Source organism: Lissotriton vulgaris, chromosome 4_1, assembly GCF_964263255.1.
Source record: "Lissotriton vulgaris chromosome 4_1, aLisVul1.2, whole genome shotgun sequence".
Lineage (NCBI taxonomy): Eukaryota > Metazoa > Chordata > Amphibia > Caudata > Salamandridae > Lissotriton > Lissotriton vulgaris.
In genome coordinates, this window is record NC_141691.1 from 1717006103 (window position 1) to 1717026319 (window position 20217).

Below are 20217 nucleotides of genomic sequence, written 5' to 3' on the forward strand. Positions count from 1 at the left end.
CTGTTTGTATAATCTGGGTTTAAAGCAATAATTGCTTATATACTTCAAAACACTGTTTTGGAAATAATCTGCTTTGCCACACTTTTCGAATCATCGTCGTTTAACTAGTCTCACCTTCAATAAACCTTGCTTTACCTCTCAAAAAGACAAATTGTTTTTTGGAAAAATTGACTTTGGGAGATTCAAGTCATTACCCAACCCGTACCCCAGCCACCACCTTCTCCACAAGGATGGCGCACCGCAGTCTTACTGCTTTGTCACACTGTAGCTGCTGCTGAGAGCACATCATTTCAGGGGTCAAGAATTATGTTTTTAGGGAAGGGGATTGGGATTTGTAATTCCAAGTGTACGTGATTCAGGACCCCAAGAGTAAAAAGTAGAGCTCATTTGCGGTGTCACCGGATGCCAACAGCATCCATTGATAATGTATGACGTGGCCCTTGTTATTGTCATTGCCTTCCCACATACTAGTAGTAACCAAAAATATAGCTTTAGGTACAAAGTCCGAAAATACAAAGGGATGTAAATTTTAATGCCATAAGCATTGAAATATCACGTTTAACTCAAAAGGTCATTTGCGCTTTCCCAGGGTATCATTTTTAATCACTTGAAATAACCAGGGCCCCAATACGGAGACGTGAAATTGAGGCCTCGGTGATTGCAGGAGTTCACTTTAAAATATCTGCAAATACTTCTTGTGGGAAATTTGTTGCCATATAAAAATTGATCATGTTAGTGTTACAGTACAGATGCATAACTTTGGCAGCATTTTTTTTTTACTTTTGAGAAATTAAATTACATGGCTGTAGTAGAAGCCTATCCTGATTATGACTCAGGATATGGCAAATGTCTTTGGGGATTCAATTGCAGATTAAGTTTCAAGCTGTTAATGTATGCGCTTTTATTTTTATCTGAAAGGGAAAATGAACGTAGTTGATTCGTGTAAAGCGGACTAATCGATTGTGAATGGGACATTATTTAAAATATGTCTTCTACAAAGCTTTATTTCAGTTTGACATCACCCCTGATGAACCCATCCCTTTTAAACATTAGATAGCTTGAGGGTGAGCTGCTGCGTTAGACCTGATTAATAGTCGCCGGCCCCAGTCCAACTTTTATAAAGGTTTAATCTGAGACGCACAGAATAAGCGAACATCAACAACTTTTATTTTAAAGCAAAGGCATCTTTCGATTTGTGGTCTGTGCAACAGACGCCAAGTAGAAGGCTTAGTGGGTCGAGCACCCACTGGCTAAATGGGTGTAGAACCTGAGGCTAACCGGTTCAACCCCAAGCAGTGCCTGCTCAGCCTTTCATCGTTGTGAGGTATAAAAAAAAATCACAAATGTCATCATTAATTGCGTAAGAACCCTAATTATACTCAGCAGTAGAAAATTTAGTTTGTGGTGTGTACTTTATAAACGGTTAATTAGAACTCTCTCAATTTTGAAAATTCTACCTTCTCCACCCCCACCCAAAGACGGGCATTTTGATTTTTAGGGTGATATTCGGTGCATGCTTTTTCCCGTTGCTCTTTCAAGATGTATGCAAGAGAAAGAGAAAAGGGGGAGAAGAAAAGTGCAACATAGTGAGGGCTTTATCTGCGCCTGTGTGACAAGTTGCAACTTAGCCTTCAGAGTGGAGTCGTACTTGCATCATTTTCTGCACTTCTACGTTATTTGAAATGTGCTCTGCAAGTCTGGAAATCTGACAAAATGTGAAATTGCTTGAGACTTAATGTCGTCAAACACACACAGACATACACTGGAAAAAATAAGGAAGAACCGGAGGGAACATATCACAGGTGTGGCAGCATACAGCCTATGTGTGCTGAGAAAGGAGCGGATGACATCAGAGGCTCCAAAAAAGGATAGATTATCGATACCCCAAGTCTAAATCGGTTTCCCTCCAGATTGCTGGCGGTATTGGTATCGCGGATGCGCAGGAAGTCCCTTTGCTTAAGTTGACTCATTCAGTGACATCTGGCTGGCAGTTCATTATCTCATTGCTCCAGCCTCACCACCTTATGCCCTCCTTTAGAAGAAGCCAATACTCCTTCAGAGTCGATGGCGTTCGTAGCTTCTAGAAACAGGACCTGCTGCAAAATCCGCGCTTCAATCTGTCAGAGGCTGGCATGCAGGGAGAGGCGGTTGTCTCAGCATGTGGGGCGCGGGAGGAGGTATTCTTAAACGTAGGCACTGCTCCCGGGCTGCTAAATATATACCACTATGCACTGACAGAGCAAACTGTCTGAACAGGACAGCACAAAGACACAGGAATAAATCTGTGCAAGCAGCGACAACAGCCTACATAACAAGATAAATGTACGCGCTAAAGACAACTACAAATGCCACGTTTGCAGGCTTGCTGCATTTCTTCTCTTAATAGAGCGCAGCTGCGGGGTGATTGTGTGCCTTTCTTAAAGTGTTCATGTTAATGACAGGGCCCTTCATGAGCTGCAATTAACATGAACTTTTAAACAAGCATTAGAAATGCAATAGGTCTCGCAGCATTAGAGTTAGTGCTTTTAGAATTGTTAATGGTTTTTTTTGTAAATCTTTAGCATGAGGTTGAGGGTGAGGGGTTGAGGGTGAGTGAGGGTGAGTGAGGGTGAGGGGTTGAGGGTGAGTGAGGGTGAGGGGTTGAGGGTGAGTGAGGGTGAGGGGTTGAGGGTGAGTGAGGGTGAGGGGTTGAGGGTGAGTGAGGGTGAGGGGTTGAGGGTGAGTGAGGGTGAGGGGTTGAGGGTGAGTGAGGGTGAGGGGTTGAGGGTGAGTGAGGGTGAGGGGTTGAGGGTGAGTGAGGGTGAGGGGTTGAGGGTGAGTGAGGGTGAGGGGTTGAGGGTGAGTGAGGGGTTGAGGGTGAGTGAGGGTGAGTGAGGGTGAGTGAGGGTGAGTGAGGGTGAGTGAGGGTGAGTGAGGGTGAGTGAGGGTGAGTGAGGGTGAGTGAGGGTGAGTGAGGGTGAGTGAGGGTGAGTGAGGGTGAGTGAGGGTGAGTGAGGGTGAGTGAGGGTGAGTGAGGGTGAGTGAGGGTGAGTGAGGGTGAGTGAGGGTGAGTGAGGGTGAGTGAGGGTGAGTGAGTGAGGGTGAGTGAGTGAGGGTGAGTGAGTGAGGGTGAGTGAGTGAGGGTGAGTGAGGGTGAGTGAGTGAGGGTGAGTGAGTGAGTGTGAGTGAGTGAGGGTGAGTGAGTGAGGGTGAGTGAGGGTGAGTGAGGGTGAGTGAGGGTGAGTGAGGGTGAGTGAGGGTGAGTGAGGGTGGAGTGAGGGTGAGTGAGGGTGAGTGAGGGTGAGTGAGGGTGAGTGAGGGTGAGTGAGGGTGAGTGAGGGTGAGTGAGGGTGAGTGAGGGTGAGTGAGGGTGAGTGAGGGTGAGTGAGGGTGAGTGAGGGTGAGTGAGGGTGAGTGAGGGTGAGTGAGGGTGAGTGAGGGTGAGTGAGGGTGAGTGAGGGTGAGTGAGTGAGGGTGAGTGAGGGTGAGTGAGTGAGGGTGAGGGATTGAGGGTGAGTGAGTGAGGGTGAGTGAGTGAGAGTGAGAGAGTGAGTGAGGGTGAGTGAGGGTGAGTGAGGGTGAGTGAGGGTGAGGGTGAGTGAGGGTGAGTGAGGGTGAGTGAGGGTGAGTGAGGGTGAGTGAGTGAGGGTGAGTGAGGGTGAGTGAGTGAGGGTGAGGGATTGAGGGTGAGTGAGGGTGAGGGATTGAGGGTGAGTGAGGGTGAGGGGTTGGGGTGAGTGAGGGTGAGTGAGGGTGAGTGAGGGTGAGTGAGGGTGAGGGGTTGAGGGTGAGTGAGGGTGAGGGGTTGAGGGTGAGTGAGGGTGAGTGAGGGTGGGTGAGGGAGGGTGAGGGAGGGTGAGGGAGGGTGAGGGAGGGTGAGGGGAGGGTGAGGGAGGGTGAGGGAGGGTGAGGGAGGGTGAGGGAGGGTGAGTGTGGGTGAGGGTGGGTGAGTGGGGGTGAGTGAGGGTGAGGTGTTGAGGGTGAGTGAGTGAGGGTGAGTGAGGGTGAGGTGTTGAGGGTGAGTGAGTGAGGGTGAGTGAGGGTGAGGTGTTGAGGGTGAGTGAGTGGGGGTGAGTGAGGGTGAGTGAGGGTGAGTGAGGGTGAGTGAGGGTGAGTGAGGGTGAGTGAGGGTGAGTGAGGGTGAGTGAGGGTGAGTGAGGGTGAGTGAGGGTGAGTGAGGGTGAGTGAGGGTGAGTGAGGGTGAGTGAGGGTGAGTGAGGGTGAGTGAGGGTGAGTGAGGGTGAGTGAGGGTGGTGAGGGGTGAGTGAGGGTGAGGTTGAGGGTGAGTGAGGGTGAGTGAGGGTGAGTGAGGGTGAGTGAGGGTGAGTGAGGGTGAGTGAGGGTGAGTGAGGGTGAGTGAGGGTGAGTGAGGGTGAGTGAGGGTGAGTGAGGGTGAGTGAGGGTGAGTGAGGGTGAGTGAGGGTGAGTGAGGGTGAGGGGTTGAGGGTGAGTGAGGGTGAGGGATTGAGGGTGAGTGAGGGTGAGGGATTGAGGGTGAGTGAGGGTGAGGGGTTGAGGGGTTGAGGGTGAGTGAGGGTGAGGGGTTGAGGGTGAGTGAGGGTGAGTGAGGGTGAGTGAGGGTGAGTGAGGGTGAGTGAGGGTGAGTGAGGGTGAGTGAGGGTGAGTGAGGGTGAGTGAGGGTGAGTGAGGGTGAGTGAGGGTGAGTGAGGGTGAGTGAGGGGGTGAGTGAGGGTGAGTGAGGGTGAGTGAGGGTGAGTGAGGGTGAGTGAGGGTGAGTGAGGGTGAGTGAGGGTGAGTGAGGGTGAGTGAGGGTGAGTGAGGGTGAGTGAGGGTGAGTGAGGGTGAGTGAGGGTGAGTGAGGGTGAGTGAGGGTGAGTGAGGGTGAGTGAGGGTGAGTGAGGGTGAGTGAGGGTGAGTGAGGGTGAGTGAGGGTGAGTGAGGGTGAGTGGGGGTGAGTGGGGGTGAGTGGGGGTGAGTGGGGGTGAGTGGGGGTGAGTGTGGGTGAGGGGTTGAGGGTGAGTGAGGGTGAGGGGTTGAGGGTGAGTGAGGGTGAGGGGTTGAGGGTGAGTGAGGGTGAGGGGTTGAGGGTGAGTGAGGGTGAGTGAGGGTGAGTGAGGGTGAGGTGTTGAGGGTGAGTGAGTGAGGGTGAGTGAGGGTGAGTGAGGGTGAGTGAGGGTGAGTGAGGGTGAGTGAGGGTGAGTGAGGGTGAGTGAGGGTGAGTGAGGGTGAGTGAGGGTGAGTGAGGGTGAGTGAGGGTGAGTGAGGGTGAGTGAGGGTGAGTGAGGGTGAGTGAGGGTGAGTGAGGGTGAGTGAGGGTGAGTGAGGGTGAGTGAGGGTGAGTGAGGGTGAGTGAGGGTGAGTGAGGGTGAGTGAGGGTGAGTGAGGGTGAGTGAGGGTGAGTGAGGGTGAGTGAGGGTGAGTGAGGGTGAGTGAGGGTGAGTGAGGGTGAGTGTGGGTGAGTGTGGGTGAGTGAGGGTGAGTGTGGGTGAGTGTGGGTGGGTGAGGGTGAGTGAGGGTGAGTGAGGGTGAGTGAGGGTGAGTGAGGGTGAGTGTGGGTGAGTGTGGGTGAGGGGTTGAGGGTGAGTGAGGGTGAGGTGTTGAGGGTGAGTGAGTGAGGGTGAGTGAGGGTGAGGGGTTGAGGGTGAGTGAGTGAGGGTGAGTGAGTGAGGGTGAGTGAGTGAGGGGTTGAGGGCGGCGTAGTGTCGCAGAGTTGCCCTCAAAGAAGGGAGAACCAGGCCCTTAATTGCCAGTAATTATTGCAGCAGATCGAGAAACTGATTTGCATGTCTCTGCCTTGCAGGGGACCTAGACTATCTACTTTGGAAATGTAAACAGGCCTTTGAGCGCCATATGTGAAGAAAAACAAAGGAAAACATACAAGACCGTGAGAGAGGGGTCAGGGCCCCTCGCCCCAAGAGCGAGATAAAAAACACAGTTTGCTTTATTTTACCCCTATTCCTTGATATAAAAAACGTTACTTATTAAATCTAAAGACGTGAGGAGGGGAGGGAAACACTGTTTCGGTATATAGGCGGCATACAGTGAATAACATATCCAATGCGCGGGGAATATAGGAATTAACCCAACTTTATACATCCGTTCTTAACCTTTTCGACGAGGAGGCGACAAGGGAATATCACCACTTAACTATACAACCAAGTTCACTGTAAAACGTCTTCCTAATTCTTTTTAAGGTTTCATAAAACCAACATTTAAGAGGAGACATAAAAAAGGCATCATTTACGTCAAAAAGTGATTGAAAGTACTAGCGAGTCATGGACATTCCGTGGAGGGGGGCGGTGCGGGATAATGGTTTAGGGTTCTTAGTTCTACAAAGTATATGTCGTTGTCAATTCCCATGCTGTTATATACCATAGAGATATATAGAAGACGAACATTTACTAGCTAAAGCATCACCTGAATGTGCAAAACCACAACAAAATGGTTTGGGGAAAAAGCAATGCAAGTAACCCATTCAAACTTTGGCACTGCAACCACTTCTACGAAGGTGAGCACACTTTCACTCTTTTGTTAACTTTTACCAAAAGAGAGCGTGAGAATGACAAGCGCTTTCCTTTAGAGACAACCGTCTGCGCGAAACGGTATTAGTAGATATTTACACAATTTCTAAAACATTCAAAATATAGTTACCAACACCGACTGCAAAAATATAGCAATCGAACAACCAAAGAAAAACTTGCGACTCCCTATGATGAAGGTAGCATGCAATTGGAAAACAAGGAGGCTTACCAACCAGAGCAATCTCAAACTCTGTTCGACTTCTGGGGCAGCAAACTAAACAAGCCTTTCACCGTAACACGGCGGGCAGGGGAGGGGGCGGGCAGGGGAGGGGGCGGAGAGGGGAGAGGTGCGACACGGCAGGAAGACGGAAGGAAGAGAGGGGAGGGGGAGGAGAAATGCGACACGGCGGGAGGTCAGAGCAAGGAGGCAAAGCCATCAAGAAGGGCAGTTATAAAAAATGTCTCACTACTTATGGAATTGTTTTCGCTTTTAATGTTGCACGGAAATTCAATACCCACCATTGTCCTCACTTTATGTATGTTTTATGGGTTTTTAGGTTAAAAAAGCAAGTTCGCCATGGTGCAAAGTCCTTTGTACCCGGAAAACGGTTGCAGAATTTAATTTGCGACCATTACTGTTTGGCTTGGTTTGAATTAAGCGAGTAGTGAGTTTTCTTTCTCACAGTAGAATTCACAGACCTCTTTTGTGGAGTAAACTTCTGGACTCCCTCTGAGAACTGTGCTTTCCAGGTTTTAGCTCTACCCCGCTCTATAGTTCTCATAAGTTTATGCAATGTTTGCCTTTTAATGGCAAGGTGATACACTTGCCTGGATCTAGATTCAGAGCAGGGTCAGTCAGGGTAATATATTTCCCTCCAGTGATTTAGTGCGGATGACGGCTGGTCTGTGGATGCGACACCTAAGCGTGCTTGCTTCTGGCTGGTCAGTAGCACGCGCCTTGCATTGGACAGTGTTCCCGGTAGAGCATTGGGAGGTTTGGGCCATCTTTATGATGGCCAACACAAACAAAATGGCTGTGCATATTTCCACCTCGTTTAACGCCAAGGAATTCATACCTCGTCCAAGTTTTGATGGGGGTCCAACCGTAGCCGTGAAATAAAATATTTCCAGGACGCAGGCGACAAGAGAGGCTTCAGTTCTCTGCGTCTGGCCGCAGCCAGACTTCCACCATACCGCTTGATTCACGGAAGGAAGAGAGGGGAGGGGGAGGAGAAATGCGACACGGCGGGAGGGGGCGGAGCGGGTTAACAAAGACGGAGGGCAGGGGAGGGGGCGGGCAGGGGAGGGGGCGGAGAGGGGAGAGGTGCGACACGGCAGGAAGACGGAAGGAAGAGAGGGGAGGGGGAGGAGAAATGCGACACGGCGGGAGGGGGCGGAGGGGTTAACAAAGACGGACGTGCACGCGCACGCGCTTTTAAGGTCAATGCGCATGCGCATAAGCTCAATGCGCATGCGCATTGACCTTAAATTTATCGTGCACTGCAAGGAATCGCCACGATTCCTTGCAGTGTGGATAAAGAGTGGATAACTCGCAATAGTCTCGCTTGCTCGATGCGCATGCGCATCGACAACAGGCGAGACCTAAAAAGGCACACAATCACCTGGCAACTCAGCTCCATTAACCCGTTCTATGCTCATGATGGAGCCACTCCGTCATGAGCCTCTGTTGAGCTGTGCTCATGACAGAGCGGTTCCGTCATGGCCCGCTCGGCACGCCTGCGCGGCGCGAATTTCGCACCTGCGCTGAGCGTTCCATTGAGCGGGCGCGTTCGTGACGGAACCGCTCCGTCACGAGCACAGCTCAACCGCGGCTCGTGACGGAGCGGCTCCGTCACGAGCATGCGAGCGCCGCTCGGCAGCTCCACCCCCTTAGCGCTGCGGCGGAATTCCCGCCGCAGCGAAGGGGTTAAGAGAAGAAATGCAGGAAGTCTAGAAACACAGCGTGTGCTTTTAGGTGATTCTACAAGCACACGATGTGTTTGGTGCTGCATTTCTTTCATTTTTCAGAGTGCGACTGTGGGGCTCATGGTTTGCTTTTGTTTAAAGCATTCACGTTAATCGCAGCTCCTGACGGGCTCTGCCATTAACACGAATACTTAAACGCAAACAATGAGCTCCACAGTCACACTCGAGAAAACAAAAGAAATGTAGCAAGTTACTTGCTAAATTCCTCTTTAAGTTTGACATGCCCGTTTTTCATGCTGCAGTGGTGGCGCCAATGCTCTCAGGGATGTGTGCGTGCCACACACAGCACTGCGAGCTTGGGGGCACTAAGTGCGAGCGTTCGAGGGAACACTGGTCACAAGTCCCCCCCCTGCATCAGTCAAGATGTTAATTCTGTAGCTCTCTTGTTGCACCTCCGCAGTGCACTGACTAATAAAGGTTTCATAATGTTCTATAGTGCATTTTCCACTGAGTAGCAACTTTTTATAGTCATTTTTCATTTAAGCTTCCCATTATTTTATATGTAGCTACAAGACGATGAAGGACCTAAAAAATGTACAGAATAGTTTGTTGTTATTCACTTCTTTTATCACGTCCCATGTTCAGACTCAACAGCAGCAAACTAATATAACCAGGAGTCAGTTTTTGCTAAAATAGAAGAGTCTGTTTTCATAATGTTACAAATAAAAACCTTTTTAGAAAAACTGTCAGAGAAGATTAAGTGCCCCACTTCCTGCCATGGAATTAAACAAAGCATCCTACTTGGACCTTAAAGTTCATCATTAATGTTTTTAAACTGTATGTTTTAATTATGATGAATGATGTTCAGCAACCTCCAGTTCCAGGCAGCTGTAAAAGCCAAGCCGTCAGCATACTATGAAATATAGTATGGTTCTCCTCGGATACCTTGCACTAAAGTTGCAGCCAATGCATTACAGACATTATTCCCAGGGCCACTGGAAATATAAGATTGTGTGCCTGCTGCAATTTTGGCATAATTATGGAGTCGCCGAATTTGCCACATAAACCATCATCTGCTGCACAATCTTTAACAAAAAACATTTAATTACGCAAACAGTTCAAAAGTTAAAAAAAGCAGTGAAATGTGTTGCTGCGCAGTAGAGGGCCCTTTGCAAAGCTGGACTGATCACCTTTTTGTTTCTTATTGCTATATTTGGGTGTTAACCTGTTGCGTGCGCCAGCCAGCGACCATCGCGTGCAGTACCTGCGTAGTGCTGGGCACGTCTGTTGGCCGACGCGGCCCCGCATGCGCATGGAAACGTATACACCACGGCGGATTCTACGCCGCGGTAAAAAGGTTAAACTGGTACTAATGAGGTACAACACAGATTGAACGCTCTGGAGAAAAACAGGCACACCCGTCATTAGTTCAAACAAGCACTGGAAAGGCAATAGGTCTTGGATTTATTTGAGTTAGAACTAATGGCATTGTAAATGGCAATGTCTTTTAGCCATGTATTATGTAGTGTATGCATGTGGTGTGAAGTGGAATTATGTGGGTTGGATTGGAATTGGAGCAATGGTGGCATGCTGCGCTTTAGATGAATATGTGTAAAAGTAAAGTGCACCATATTGGATTGCTACAATAGTTAGTTGTGGATGCGTTAACAATTGATGTGTGCACTGATGGTGTGTGTGCCTGTAGAAATTGTGCACTGCCGGCTGGGTGTGTGCGCCCGGTGAAAGCGTGCACTGCCGGCTGGTGGTGTGTGCGCCCGGTGAAAGCGTGCACTGCCGGCTGGTGGTGTGTGCGCCCGGTGAAAGCGTGCACTGCCGGCTGGTGGTGAGAGTGTGTGGGGGTCTTATGTGTGTGTGTGTGTGGTGGACTTAGTTTTCGTACCCTGCACACTCACACACTGCTCACCCTGCACACTCACACCCTGCACACCCACACACAATGTTCACCCTACACACACACACACACACTGCTCACCCTACACACTCACACACTGCTCACCCTACGCAATACAAAAAGACCTAGCTCTGCCCTTTGGCCTGTGTTGTAATCGTACAGTAGGTTATGAGTAGTTGGGCTTGATTGGTTGGGGCGTCCCCTCCTTGCTGCTCCCCTCACAGAGGGCTGGCTGCCTCCATGAAGCTCCCAAGACTTGTTCACCTGCTCTTTATTTTAGCTCCTGTGTGTCAGCGCACTTTGTAAGCGCACAAGCATACCCTGCTCTCTCTGGAACACTCACTCTGCAGTTGCTCTCACTCATGCTCACTCCTGCAGCCACTCTCACTCCTGCAGCCACTCTCACTCCTGCAGCCACTTATGCTGTCGCTCTAATACCTTTGGGTACTGTTTACGCTATATAAAAGTGCATAAATATTCATGTATTACGAAGGTACTTTGTCAAAAATATTGTTGCAAGGAGGGGTTTAGGCGTAAAAATTACAGGGTTATGCAGAGCACGCTGGCTGTTGTATAGTTTAGAATTTGAGATTAAATGATCATGCGTTTTACGTCTGCACATTTCTATACATAATGTGATTAGTGCCCGTAAATAAACTCCTTACATCAGACGCCAAATTGTCACGCGTGCCCTCCAAGTTCACTGCAAAGTCCCCTCGCAGTTCATTAAATGCCCTATATTGATTTAAAATTAAATGTGGTACATCCAGAGAAAAATCCCACTGGAACGCATGTGGTTTTCAGGGCGCAATCAGATTGACATTAAACAGCTAAATACTTGTTGCAATTCTCCCCAGGATCGAAAGGCTGCGACTGTGTAACCCCACCCCCCACTCGCCATCCTCCCCACCAGCACTGAATCAAAGGCGCTAGGGTAAATAACGGAGGGGGGCCAGAGCTAAGGTGCCAGGAGGCGCGCTCCCTGGGGCAGCTGAATAAAGCAATTAGTAGCTCCCCTGAAAGCCGCGCGGCTGATCAGTGTCACGTGCATGCGTCAATATCGTTATTAGGTCAGAATGTAGGCAATGATGTTGATGTACATTGTGTGAGTACAGCCTATAAGGCATTAAGGTTTCGTTTCATTTTAACCTCATGCCAGAAATGATTTTTCTGCGAGGTGCACTTTTTTTTTAATCGAAGAGACTGCCCTTTAAAAACAAGAAGGCATCGCACTAAGGGCAGGCACGGGAAGAAAGACGGTACTTCTTGTACACGTTTCCGTGAACAGCAGTAAACAAAAACATATCAGCGCCCCACAGCCTGTGGCTTTGCAGGAAGACATCAGCGCTTCGCCGTGAAATGGATCTAAAAAAAAAAATGCTTGCGAGTGGTGCCGCGCCACTGCGAGTACATTTCTTCAGTGATGGCGGCCGAGTCTGGCTGCCATAATTGAAGATATATGGCCTATGGCGCGCGTAACAGACACTGATAGGCCATAGGCGGAGCTACGCTACAGCCTATTGCATGTTTTGTTTAAAAACAGCACGCACGCGAAGGCCTATGAAAATGGCCCTTGGAAATCCACACGCACAGCTATGTAGAATTTCAAGGTCCATTTTCAAAACGCCTGGAATAGGACTCTCGTCGCTGCGCAACACTGCTGCACAGTGTACAAAGAGCCCGAGCCCTAAAAAGTGTTACCATCTGAATAAGTGGTGTCAAATTATGTTTTGTTTGTGAGAAATAAAGTACCATTGTGCATTTTTTCTGTGTTGTTCTTTTAACTGTTAGGTAAGCGTCTGACACCAAACCACAGTCACCCACATACCTTTGGTTTGCTAAACACGCTTTAATATTTCCCCATCGTAACAATTATTTGCCATGAGGGGCGTTTATGGCTGTTAATGAAGAGAAGTTCTAGGTTATAGATATTTTTGTCAAGTGCAGGTTCTTGCGCCTAAAAAATGTTGGAAGGCCTCTGGTTTAGACTTTTCAGGACCATATGCAGTATTGCCCTCAGGAAGGAGGTATTTAATTCTAGATGTTGACTATTACTCAAATGGATAGAAGTTTGTTGACCCACTGGATATGGAAACGGCCAATAAGTGGGAGTAAAATATTTTTAACAGAAGGCGCTTCCAGGTTCATTGTCACAGACAAGGTTGTGTAAGTTCATACTTATGCAAGACATATTTCATCTCAAAGTTGCGCTATACTCTCCCACTCCGAATGTTCTAGTGGAGCATGGCAATAACACCATGAAAGAAGGCATACAGACAGCCATTGCTTCAAGGTTGGATGTAAGTGATTTCATTGAACTGAAGGTGTGGAAGTATAATACATCACCACACTGCACTATGGGGGGTTACTCCATGTTCTTTATTAGGGGGCAGTGAGGTGCACACATCTCTGTTCCCATCATGGTCGAGTGAGAAGAAAAATGTGGCCAAAAGTGATAACTACGGTTGCCATGAAACAGATGACAAATAAATTTGCCATGAATTATGGCTTAAGTGGTTAAGGACTGGTCAGTTGGCGATTGGGTGTTAATCATGAAACCCCTCAAAGTAAGGAAAGGGGAGTCCCAAGTTTTTCATGCCAGTACAAGTGAGCAAAGTTAACTAAGGCGCTGCATTTATTGTAGGGAAAGGTTAGTGGAACAAGAGAAAACTAATGAAGGTTACACTTGAACAAGCCAACATCATGCAACAGAAGTAGTTGTCCGTAGATAACCAAGATCGGGCGCATTGGCTGCCATATGACATGTGAATGCAGCCACAATTTCTGTAAGTGCGAGTAGTGAACAAGTGTAGCCTTCAGGATCTGTTCATGCTGACGTTAGTCACAATGGTAATGGAAATGTGAGTGGTTCACGATTCAGAAAAGTTCCTGAAAGTGTGATGACTTTATTAGGTATTAAGTAATAGACATGTAAAGTTTATTTTAAATAGTTTTTGGGTCCGGAGTAATGTTGGCATGGCATCTTCTGCACTTCCACCGCGCGTTACTGTACACTGTTTAGCTCATGAGATGTATACTGTAAGTGATGTAAATTAATGCAAACTCGCACACAGCGGCCCCTGTGAAGGCTTCGAATGGCAAGTGAAAGATAAAGTTTGACTTCCGAGCCGGATGAACGCGGCATGCTGTGGGTGATGTCAAAAGTGGAAATAAACCAGCTTTTCTTAAATAACGCTGTGTTGACTTCACTTACTTCAAAAACAGCTAAAAGACGCTACTGATAAACACTTGGAGCAGAAACTATGAAGATTTAAAAAAAAAAAAAAAAAAAAAGCTGTGACGATACAAATCTGTATTGCTTGCCTTTAGTACAGGTCATAATTCCATGTATGCCAAATAGCGAGCTGAATTCGTAGCTGTTGGCATGACATACCGGGGGTCAATTAAGCAATCTGCAATACATCGGGGTTCAGTATAATGTAGCTCATAAGCTTGCCAAAGACAGCCACAACACAAATAGTGAGAATAGATTGCACTAAAGTGCACAAAATGTTAGGCAGTGGAAAAATAAAGTAACATTCTTTTGGTTTAAAAATCGTGATTCTGCAGTGTGCAGCCTAAATGTTGATATGCAGCCTTTCCTAAAGTAGAGTACAGCACCAGGAGTATGCCGACAGGTAATACAAAACAATGGCCATAGAGTTTGTGGCGAGAATTATATACACAGCTTAGTCAAAGTAAAGCGTTTAATTATAGATTCTAATATACGATAGTTTAAATGTGGCGTAGCGCTTTATATTGCTTCTAATTTTAGTGGATATCTTCTAACTTTAGTTGAGAAAATAAATACGAGCCCTATTCTAAAACAGAAGAAAGCCATAAAGCAAAATGTTCATGTCTGGCATGTGAAGGTGACAGATCTCTCAAGTTATGAAAAATTATTGTATGCGACAACTAATCATCGTATCTTAAGAACGCATAGGAAGAGGCGTCACACATTGATACGGTTTCATAAGACAGGATCCGGCAGTTGAACGATAAAACAATCAAAATGAAAGTAAAATTAAAAGGCCACCCCAAAAGCTCAATAAGAATGTATGACAAAGTTGTGAGGCGACTCTCCTTTATGTCCAAATCTGTCCCTTCTTCTAATGAAAGATTGCATCCCCCCACCCCCTCAACCGGTGATACAGCTTCCGGGAGCCATTATGTCCATAATAGACTTTTAGAGAGGTGCATTTAAAGATCAGGTCCTAGTCTTCCAAATACGTGACATTTTGCCTGCTATCACGAAGAACTGAACTAAACCGCCAGTCCATGTTTGTGAGCCCCACTGTGAATAAGGGAGACTTTACGTATCTGGGGTGACAACCCTACACAATAAAACACGTATACAATTGAACGCGCAATCCCAATTAACCCTTAAAAGGGCGTTCTGTGACAGAGACCAGAGGCAAAAATGTGCGGAGCTGTAACCTGCTCATTACAAGCGCAGTCACTAAGAACATGCGGCCTGAACTCTCTGCCGAGCCCTCGCTTGCGGACTAAGAGTCTAAGAAAACGTAGCTGGTATGGAGACTGTTTCGGACTTTGAGACGTCGACTACGGCAACTTTTTCTTTACCACGCAGACACACGACTCATTAGACTAATTCACCCGCCCGAGATCGTCCCGCACTCACCGCTTCCTGCCGCCTCCTATCTCCCCCAACGTACAATGCGACAAAATGGCGCCACCACAGGATGCTCGAGAGCATCCCTCGATTACTCCTTTCTGCACCGAAAGCAAATGGCGACTTACTGACTTCTGTCGTCGAGACTTGTTTCGGAAGCGCTCTCACCTGCCGCGGTGCAGACTGGGAGCGTCATGGCCACGCTCCGATTTCTTTTCTGCTTTTTTCGAATAAAACTTTATAAACAAAATCATCAATGCACAAAATCAATTGCAGTATGAAAGAGGCATAACGCGGCACAAAAAAAATGAACTGAAAGTCATTACATCCCTTAATTAAAAACAATAGTTTTGTGTCAGAATTTACTAGTTATTTGATTTTAAAAAGTTCCATTAACGAACATTTCCAGCAAATTGCATTCTACTCTGACTGGTCATCTAAATTTAGATTTTTCCTTTGGCAACATGAGTGGGATCTTTCACATGTGTTGTAAAGAATAAACGTAGCCGCAGTTTACAGGTTATCCTTTATTGACAACATAACCCCGATACTATGAGGAGACGCGGACGCCGCCGCCGACCAGCTTTCACCACCTCAACCACTCGCAACGGCCTCCCACACCACATGAATCCCCACCACAATTTGAATCATCACATTAGGCAGAGAGAGGATGCACGAGCACAATAACACAGCTGTGCAGTCCTCGAGCCTAGGAGTACAAGGAACAGATTCTATGGCAGGACGGAGGCTCCGATTATGCTTTTCTCTATTTCTTTACTGAGAAAACAACAGCAGCCAATTAGAACACAGTAAAGATGAAAACTACAATACCCATAAGTCCACTGATATTATAAATAGGGTCACAGAGGTCATAACTTCTTCTTTCTTTGCTGCTTCGCAGCCAGTTAAGTGCATTTCTATTATTACTCACTGTTTGCTTACATGTATGCCTTACTTTGTTGTTTGCTGTATACAGTTGCTACGGCGTTGTAATATTGCCCGCACTTGTGTGCTTCTGTGGTTCCTTCGCGCTTTTTGTCCTCTTGGATGCGCGTTGTTTAATTGCTCTTCCCGGTCTTCCGTGACTGTTTTCTTTCGGCTTTTGTTTTGAGAGCGCGTGTTCGCCTCTCTGCAAGACGCGCTGTGTCGCGTCTTTGTTCTGTGTGGAGCGGGAGGTTTACGGGGCTGGAGAGACGCGCGTGTGTCGCGCGTCCCTCCTATCGGCTGGCTGCTGCGCACGCATGCGCGTCGGCGTTTGTTTTGGTTTGCCAACGCACGTCGCTGCGCTTGTCATTCCTGAGGCATTTCTGACATTTCATGGTTTCTTGTGTGCCGTGCCCGGTTCTGCCAGCCGCTTGAGCCCTATCACGCCCCTCTTGCCTTCTAATTGCAGGGGTTGTAAAATATTCGCAAAGGCTCTGCCTAGAGTGGTGAAATTGTTTTTGTGGTGCAAGCCCTCTCTCCACTTTCAACTACATTGTACCCTGCTTGTCAGGTGTTGTGTTACTGCTTGCATTGAGGGGTTCCACTCCCCAAACTTGGCTTTGGCCTTTTAAACTTGGACCAGTTATGGCTGATTATTATGATGAGGAAGAATATGGCTACTATAATGAGGAGGAGCCCTCTGCCTCCATGGATGACTTCATGGGACAAGCTCTGTTTCAGGCGATTGCGCCATTGAAAAAACATTTATCTGACTATGCTGGCCAGCAGGGCTGGCTGCCTCCTTCCTCTGGGCGCAGTGGTAAGTCGCCTAAGAATCCACATCGTTCGGACTTTGTAAAATTAGCGAAGTCCTTGTCTTCAGCGCCACGGCCTAAGAAGCGCTCTGCTCCTGCCCGTGATTCTCCTTCTTCGGCTTCAGATGATGGTTCATCTTCTTCCTCATCCTCTTCTGAACCGGCGAGGCCGCCACCTTCCAAGAAATCCAGGAAGGAACACTACGTGGTTGCCCCGCGACTCCTTAGGTATTGACTTTCGATCCTGCAGATATAGTGCATCCAAATTCTTCATCCTGGTTGCCCTTTCCTGAGGTCGCTGATTACATACAGGATCATATTCGCACTCCTTTTGAGAAGGAGGTACGGGCGTGTTTGCGCTCTGAGTGCCCTCGTCCCGATCTTTCAAACAAGTTGGCCTTTACTCCTGAAGTGGATCCCACTATGATAACTTACATGAAGAAATATTCAAAGGATCCTACGAAGGGTTTGGATCGTTCTTGGCGTTCGTGTCAAGACAAACTTTTGGATCTGCTGGGACCCCTCACCAAAATCCTGGATATGGCCTATCGCGCCAAAGAATCCGGTGCTTTACTTGACCCGGACAAGTTGGTTGGGTGGTCCCAACGCGCCGTATGCATTCTTGGCAATGCGAACTGCGCACTTTCATCGGAACAACGCCGTTCTATTCTTATGAAACTTGATCCCAGATTGACAGACCTAGCTTCCTCTGAATCTGGTCCTCAGGCGCAAGGCTTACTTTTCGGTGCGCCTTTCCTCAAGGAATTGACGAAGTTCGTCTCCCCCTTCAGTGGGCTGGACAAGGCCCAAGCCAATCTCCGACGTGCCTTCCGTCCACTTTTTGGCAGGGCCGGACGAAGGGGACGTTCGTCCGGCCATGGAGCTGACCAGGCCTCGCAGAGAGGCAACAAGTCCCAGCGTGGCAACCAGTCTTATTCAGGCACCAAGTCTTCTTTCTATCCTTCCAAAAAGGGCAGAGGCAACTTCGGAAAAGGTGGTTACAACGGTAACCAAGAAGGTTGTCCAGATTCCGCCTCAGGTGAACTTGATTCTAGCTTCAGATGTGATTTTGGAGGGCAGAATTCGATTTTTTATCCACAATTGGCAATTGATCTCCAGAGATGCCTGGGTGCTGGAAACGGTGCAGGGGTTCAAGATCGAGTTTTATTCTCGCCCTCTCCAGCATCTTCGGCCGCGTCCTCTTGTTTTTTTCCTGCAAGATCAAGAGTTTATCTCCGCAGAGATCGCCTCTCTTCTGTCAAGAGGGGCCCTTGCCCCACGACACCTCATCCCAAAGGTTTAGTCAGCAACGTTTTTCTGGTTCAGAAAAAAAGGGGGGGGTCTCGTTTGGTCCTCAACTTGAAAGAATTCAACGGCGGAGTAGTCTATCGCCATTTCAAAATGGAGGGCATTCATCTTCTACGAGACTTACTGCAAGAGGGAGACTGGATGGTTCGTCTAGATCTCAAAGATGTTTATCTCTCAGTGCCAATTTTTGCCCCTCATTGTCGCTATCTTCAGTTTCAATGGCTGGGAACTTGGTACGAGTACAAAGTTCTCCCCTTCGGTCTTTCCTCGGCTCCGTGGTGCTTCACGAAGCTTCTCCGTCCTGTGATGGAGTCTCTGAGGTCTCGCGGAGTCTGGCTGATTGTTTATTTGGACGATGTCCTTCTTTTGGAACAATGTCCCATTCTCCTTCGTTCACATTTGCAATGGTCCATCGATCTGTTACAATCTTTGGGTTTCCTGGTGAATCCTCAAAAATCCGACTTTATTCCATCTCAGTCGATGGATTTCCTGGGCTTTCGGATAGACTCTGTCTCTTGTCAACTCCTTCTTCCCGGACAGAAAATCAGGGCGATCAAGCGGGACTTACGTCTCCTTCTTGCCAAACAGACTGTTTCCTTGCGTTCCGTGGCCCGCATTGTGGGTCTTCTGTCCTCCTCCATTCAGGCAATTTTTCCAGGTCCTCTGCACTATCGGGCTCTTCAGCGTCTCAAGATTCGGCATCTTCAAAAGGGTCTGCGTTACTCGGATCATGTTCCTCTCTCGGAGGATGCTCGCTCGGAGATGTTGTGGTGGCTGGACCACATGGAAGCCTGGAATGGCAGGGCGTTGTTTGGGAAGACCCCCGATGTTGTGATAGAGTCCGATGCCAGCCTCTGGGGTTGGGGAGCCCGTTGCGGTTCTGTGTCGACGGGGGGTCGTTGGTCGCAGGAGGAACTGTCCCTCCACATCAATTGCCTGGAACTTCTTGCGGGTTCCTTTGCCATTCGATGCCTCTCCCCTCAGCAAGCGAATTTCTGCATTCTTCTCAGGATGGACAACATCTCTGCGGTTCGGTATGTGAACAAACTGGGGGGGACAAGTCCAAGCTGCTTTCAGAGATTGCGAAAGATTTTTGGCACCTATGTCTGCAACGCAAGATCACGATTATTGCAGAATACCTGCCGGGTTCTTGCAATCAGATTGCGGACTGAAATTCTCGTCACCTCCGAGACTTCAGCGACTGGAGGCTTCATCCTCGGGTCTTTCGAAAATTGACTCTCCTCTGGGGGTCCTGTCATCTGGACCTCTTCGCATCTCGTCTCAACGCCCAGCTTCCCAGATTCTTCAGCTGGCGCCCGGATCCGGAGGCCCTGGCGACGGATGCCTTTCTCCAGCCTTGGCCTCCGTCCCTGTGCTATGCCTTCCCTCCTTTCATGTTGATTCCCCGGGTTCTTGCCCGGGTACGTCTGTTCTCTTCGGAGCTCATTCTGATCACCCCTCTTTGGAGGGCCCAAGCGTGGTTTCCGCTTCTTCTGGAGATGAGTTGCTCGACACCATTCATCCTTCCACTTCTGTGGAACCTCCTCTTGGATCCTCTGCACAATCCTCATCCTCTGATTTTATCGGATCAACTTCTGTTGGTGGCTTGGAGGATTTCGGGGGACGCTGGCAAGTCCCGGGACTATCAGGAGAATCTACCCGATTTATCAATGAGGCTTGGGCCCCCAACACACGCAAGTGTTATGCGTCCAGTTGGAAACGCTGGTGTGCTTGGTGCGCACAACCGTCAGTGGATCCCATATCAGCGGATCTCCCTCTGATTAGTAATTTTTTGGCTTCTCTGACCTCTTCTGGGTTGGCTTATCGAACTGTCAACAATTTCCGTTCAGCCATTTTGGCAGGTGATGTTCCGATTGATGGCAAGCCTGCGGGTGAACATCCCTTGATTTCTAAATTACTTAAAGGCATTAGGATGGTAAAACCTCCTTGTCCCAAATACGTTGCCTTATGGGATGTGTCTGTGGTTCTGAGATTCCTGTTGTTTTGGCCCTCCAATTTGTTCCTGACCCGTAAACAACTTTCTGCTAAGCTAACTATGCTTCTATGTTTGATTTCTTGCAAACGGGTTTCTGATGTGCGAGCTTTAGATCTTGCCGGTCGAACTTTTTCGCCGGAAGGTGTCACTTTTGTTCTTTCCAGACGGACGAAGTGTAATACCTCTTCTGTTTCTTATCCTTCTTTTCCCCACAATCCTCAATTGTGTGTAGTCCAATGTCT

At 48.2% G+C, this 20217-nt stretch overlaps 2 protein-coding genes across 2 annotated transcripts in view; one reads left to right on the forward strand and one right to left on the reverse strand.

The window, feature by feature from the left end:
- The window catches only part of RBM12B (RNA binding motif protein 12B), a 43871-nt gene extending 28764 nt beyond the window's left edge, over window positions 1-15107 (reverse strand). The window contains exon 1 of the mRNA XM_086965989.1: window positions 14942-15107. The gene's annotated coding sequence lies outside the window, so the exon portion shown is untranslated. The remainder of the gene's footprint in view (window positions 1-14941) is intronic.
- Window positions 15108-16501: 1394 nt separating this feature from the next.
- On the forward strand, window positions 16502-17974 carry LOC147724439 (uncharacterized). Its single transcript, XM_086918048.1, is given in 3 exon segments — window positions 16502-16870; window positions 16873-17710; window positions 17892-17974. Coding segments are annotated over 3 exon segments (1290 nt in total).
- Window positions 17975-20217: the final 2243 nt, after the last annotated feature.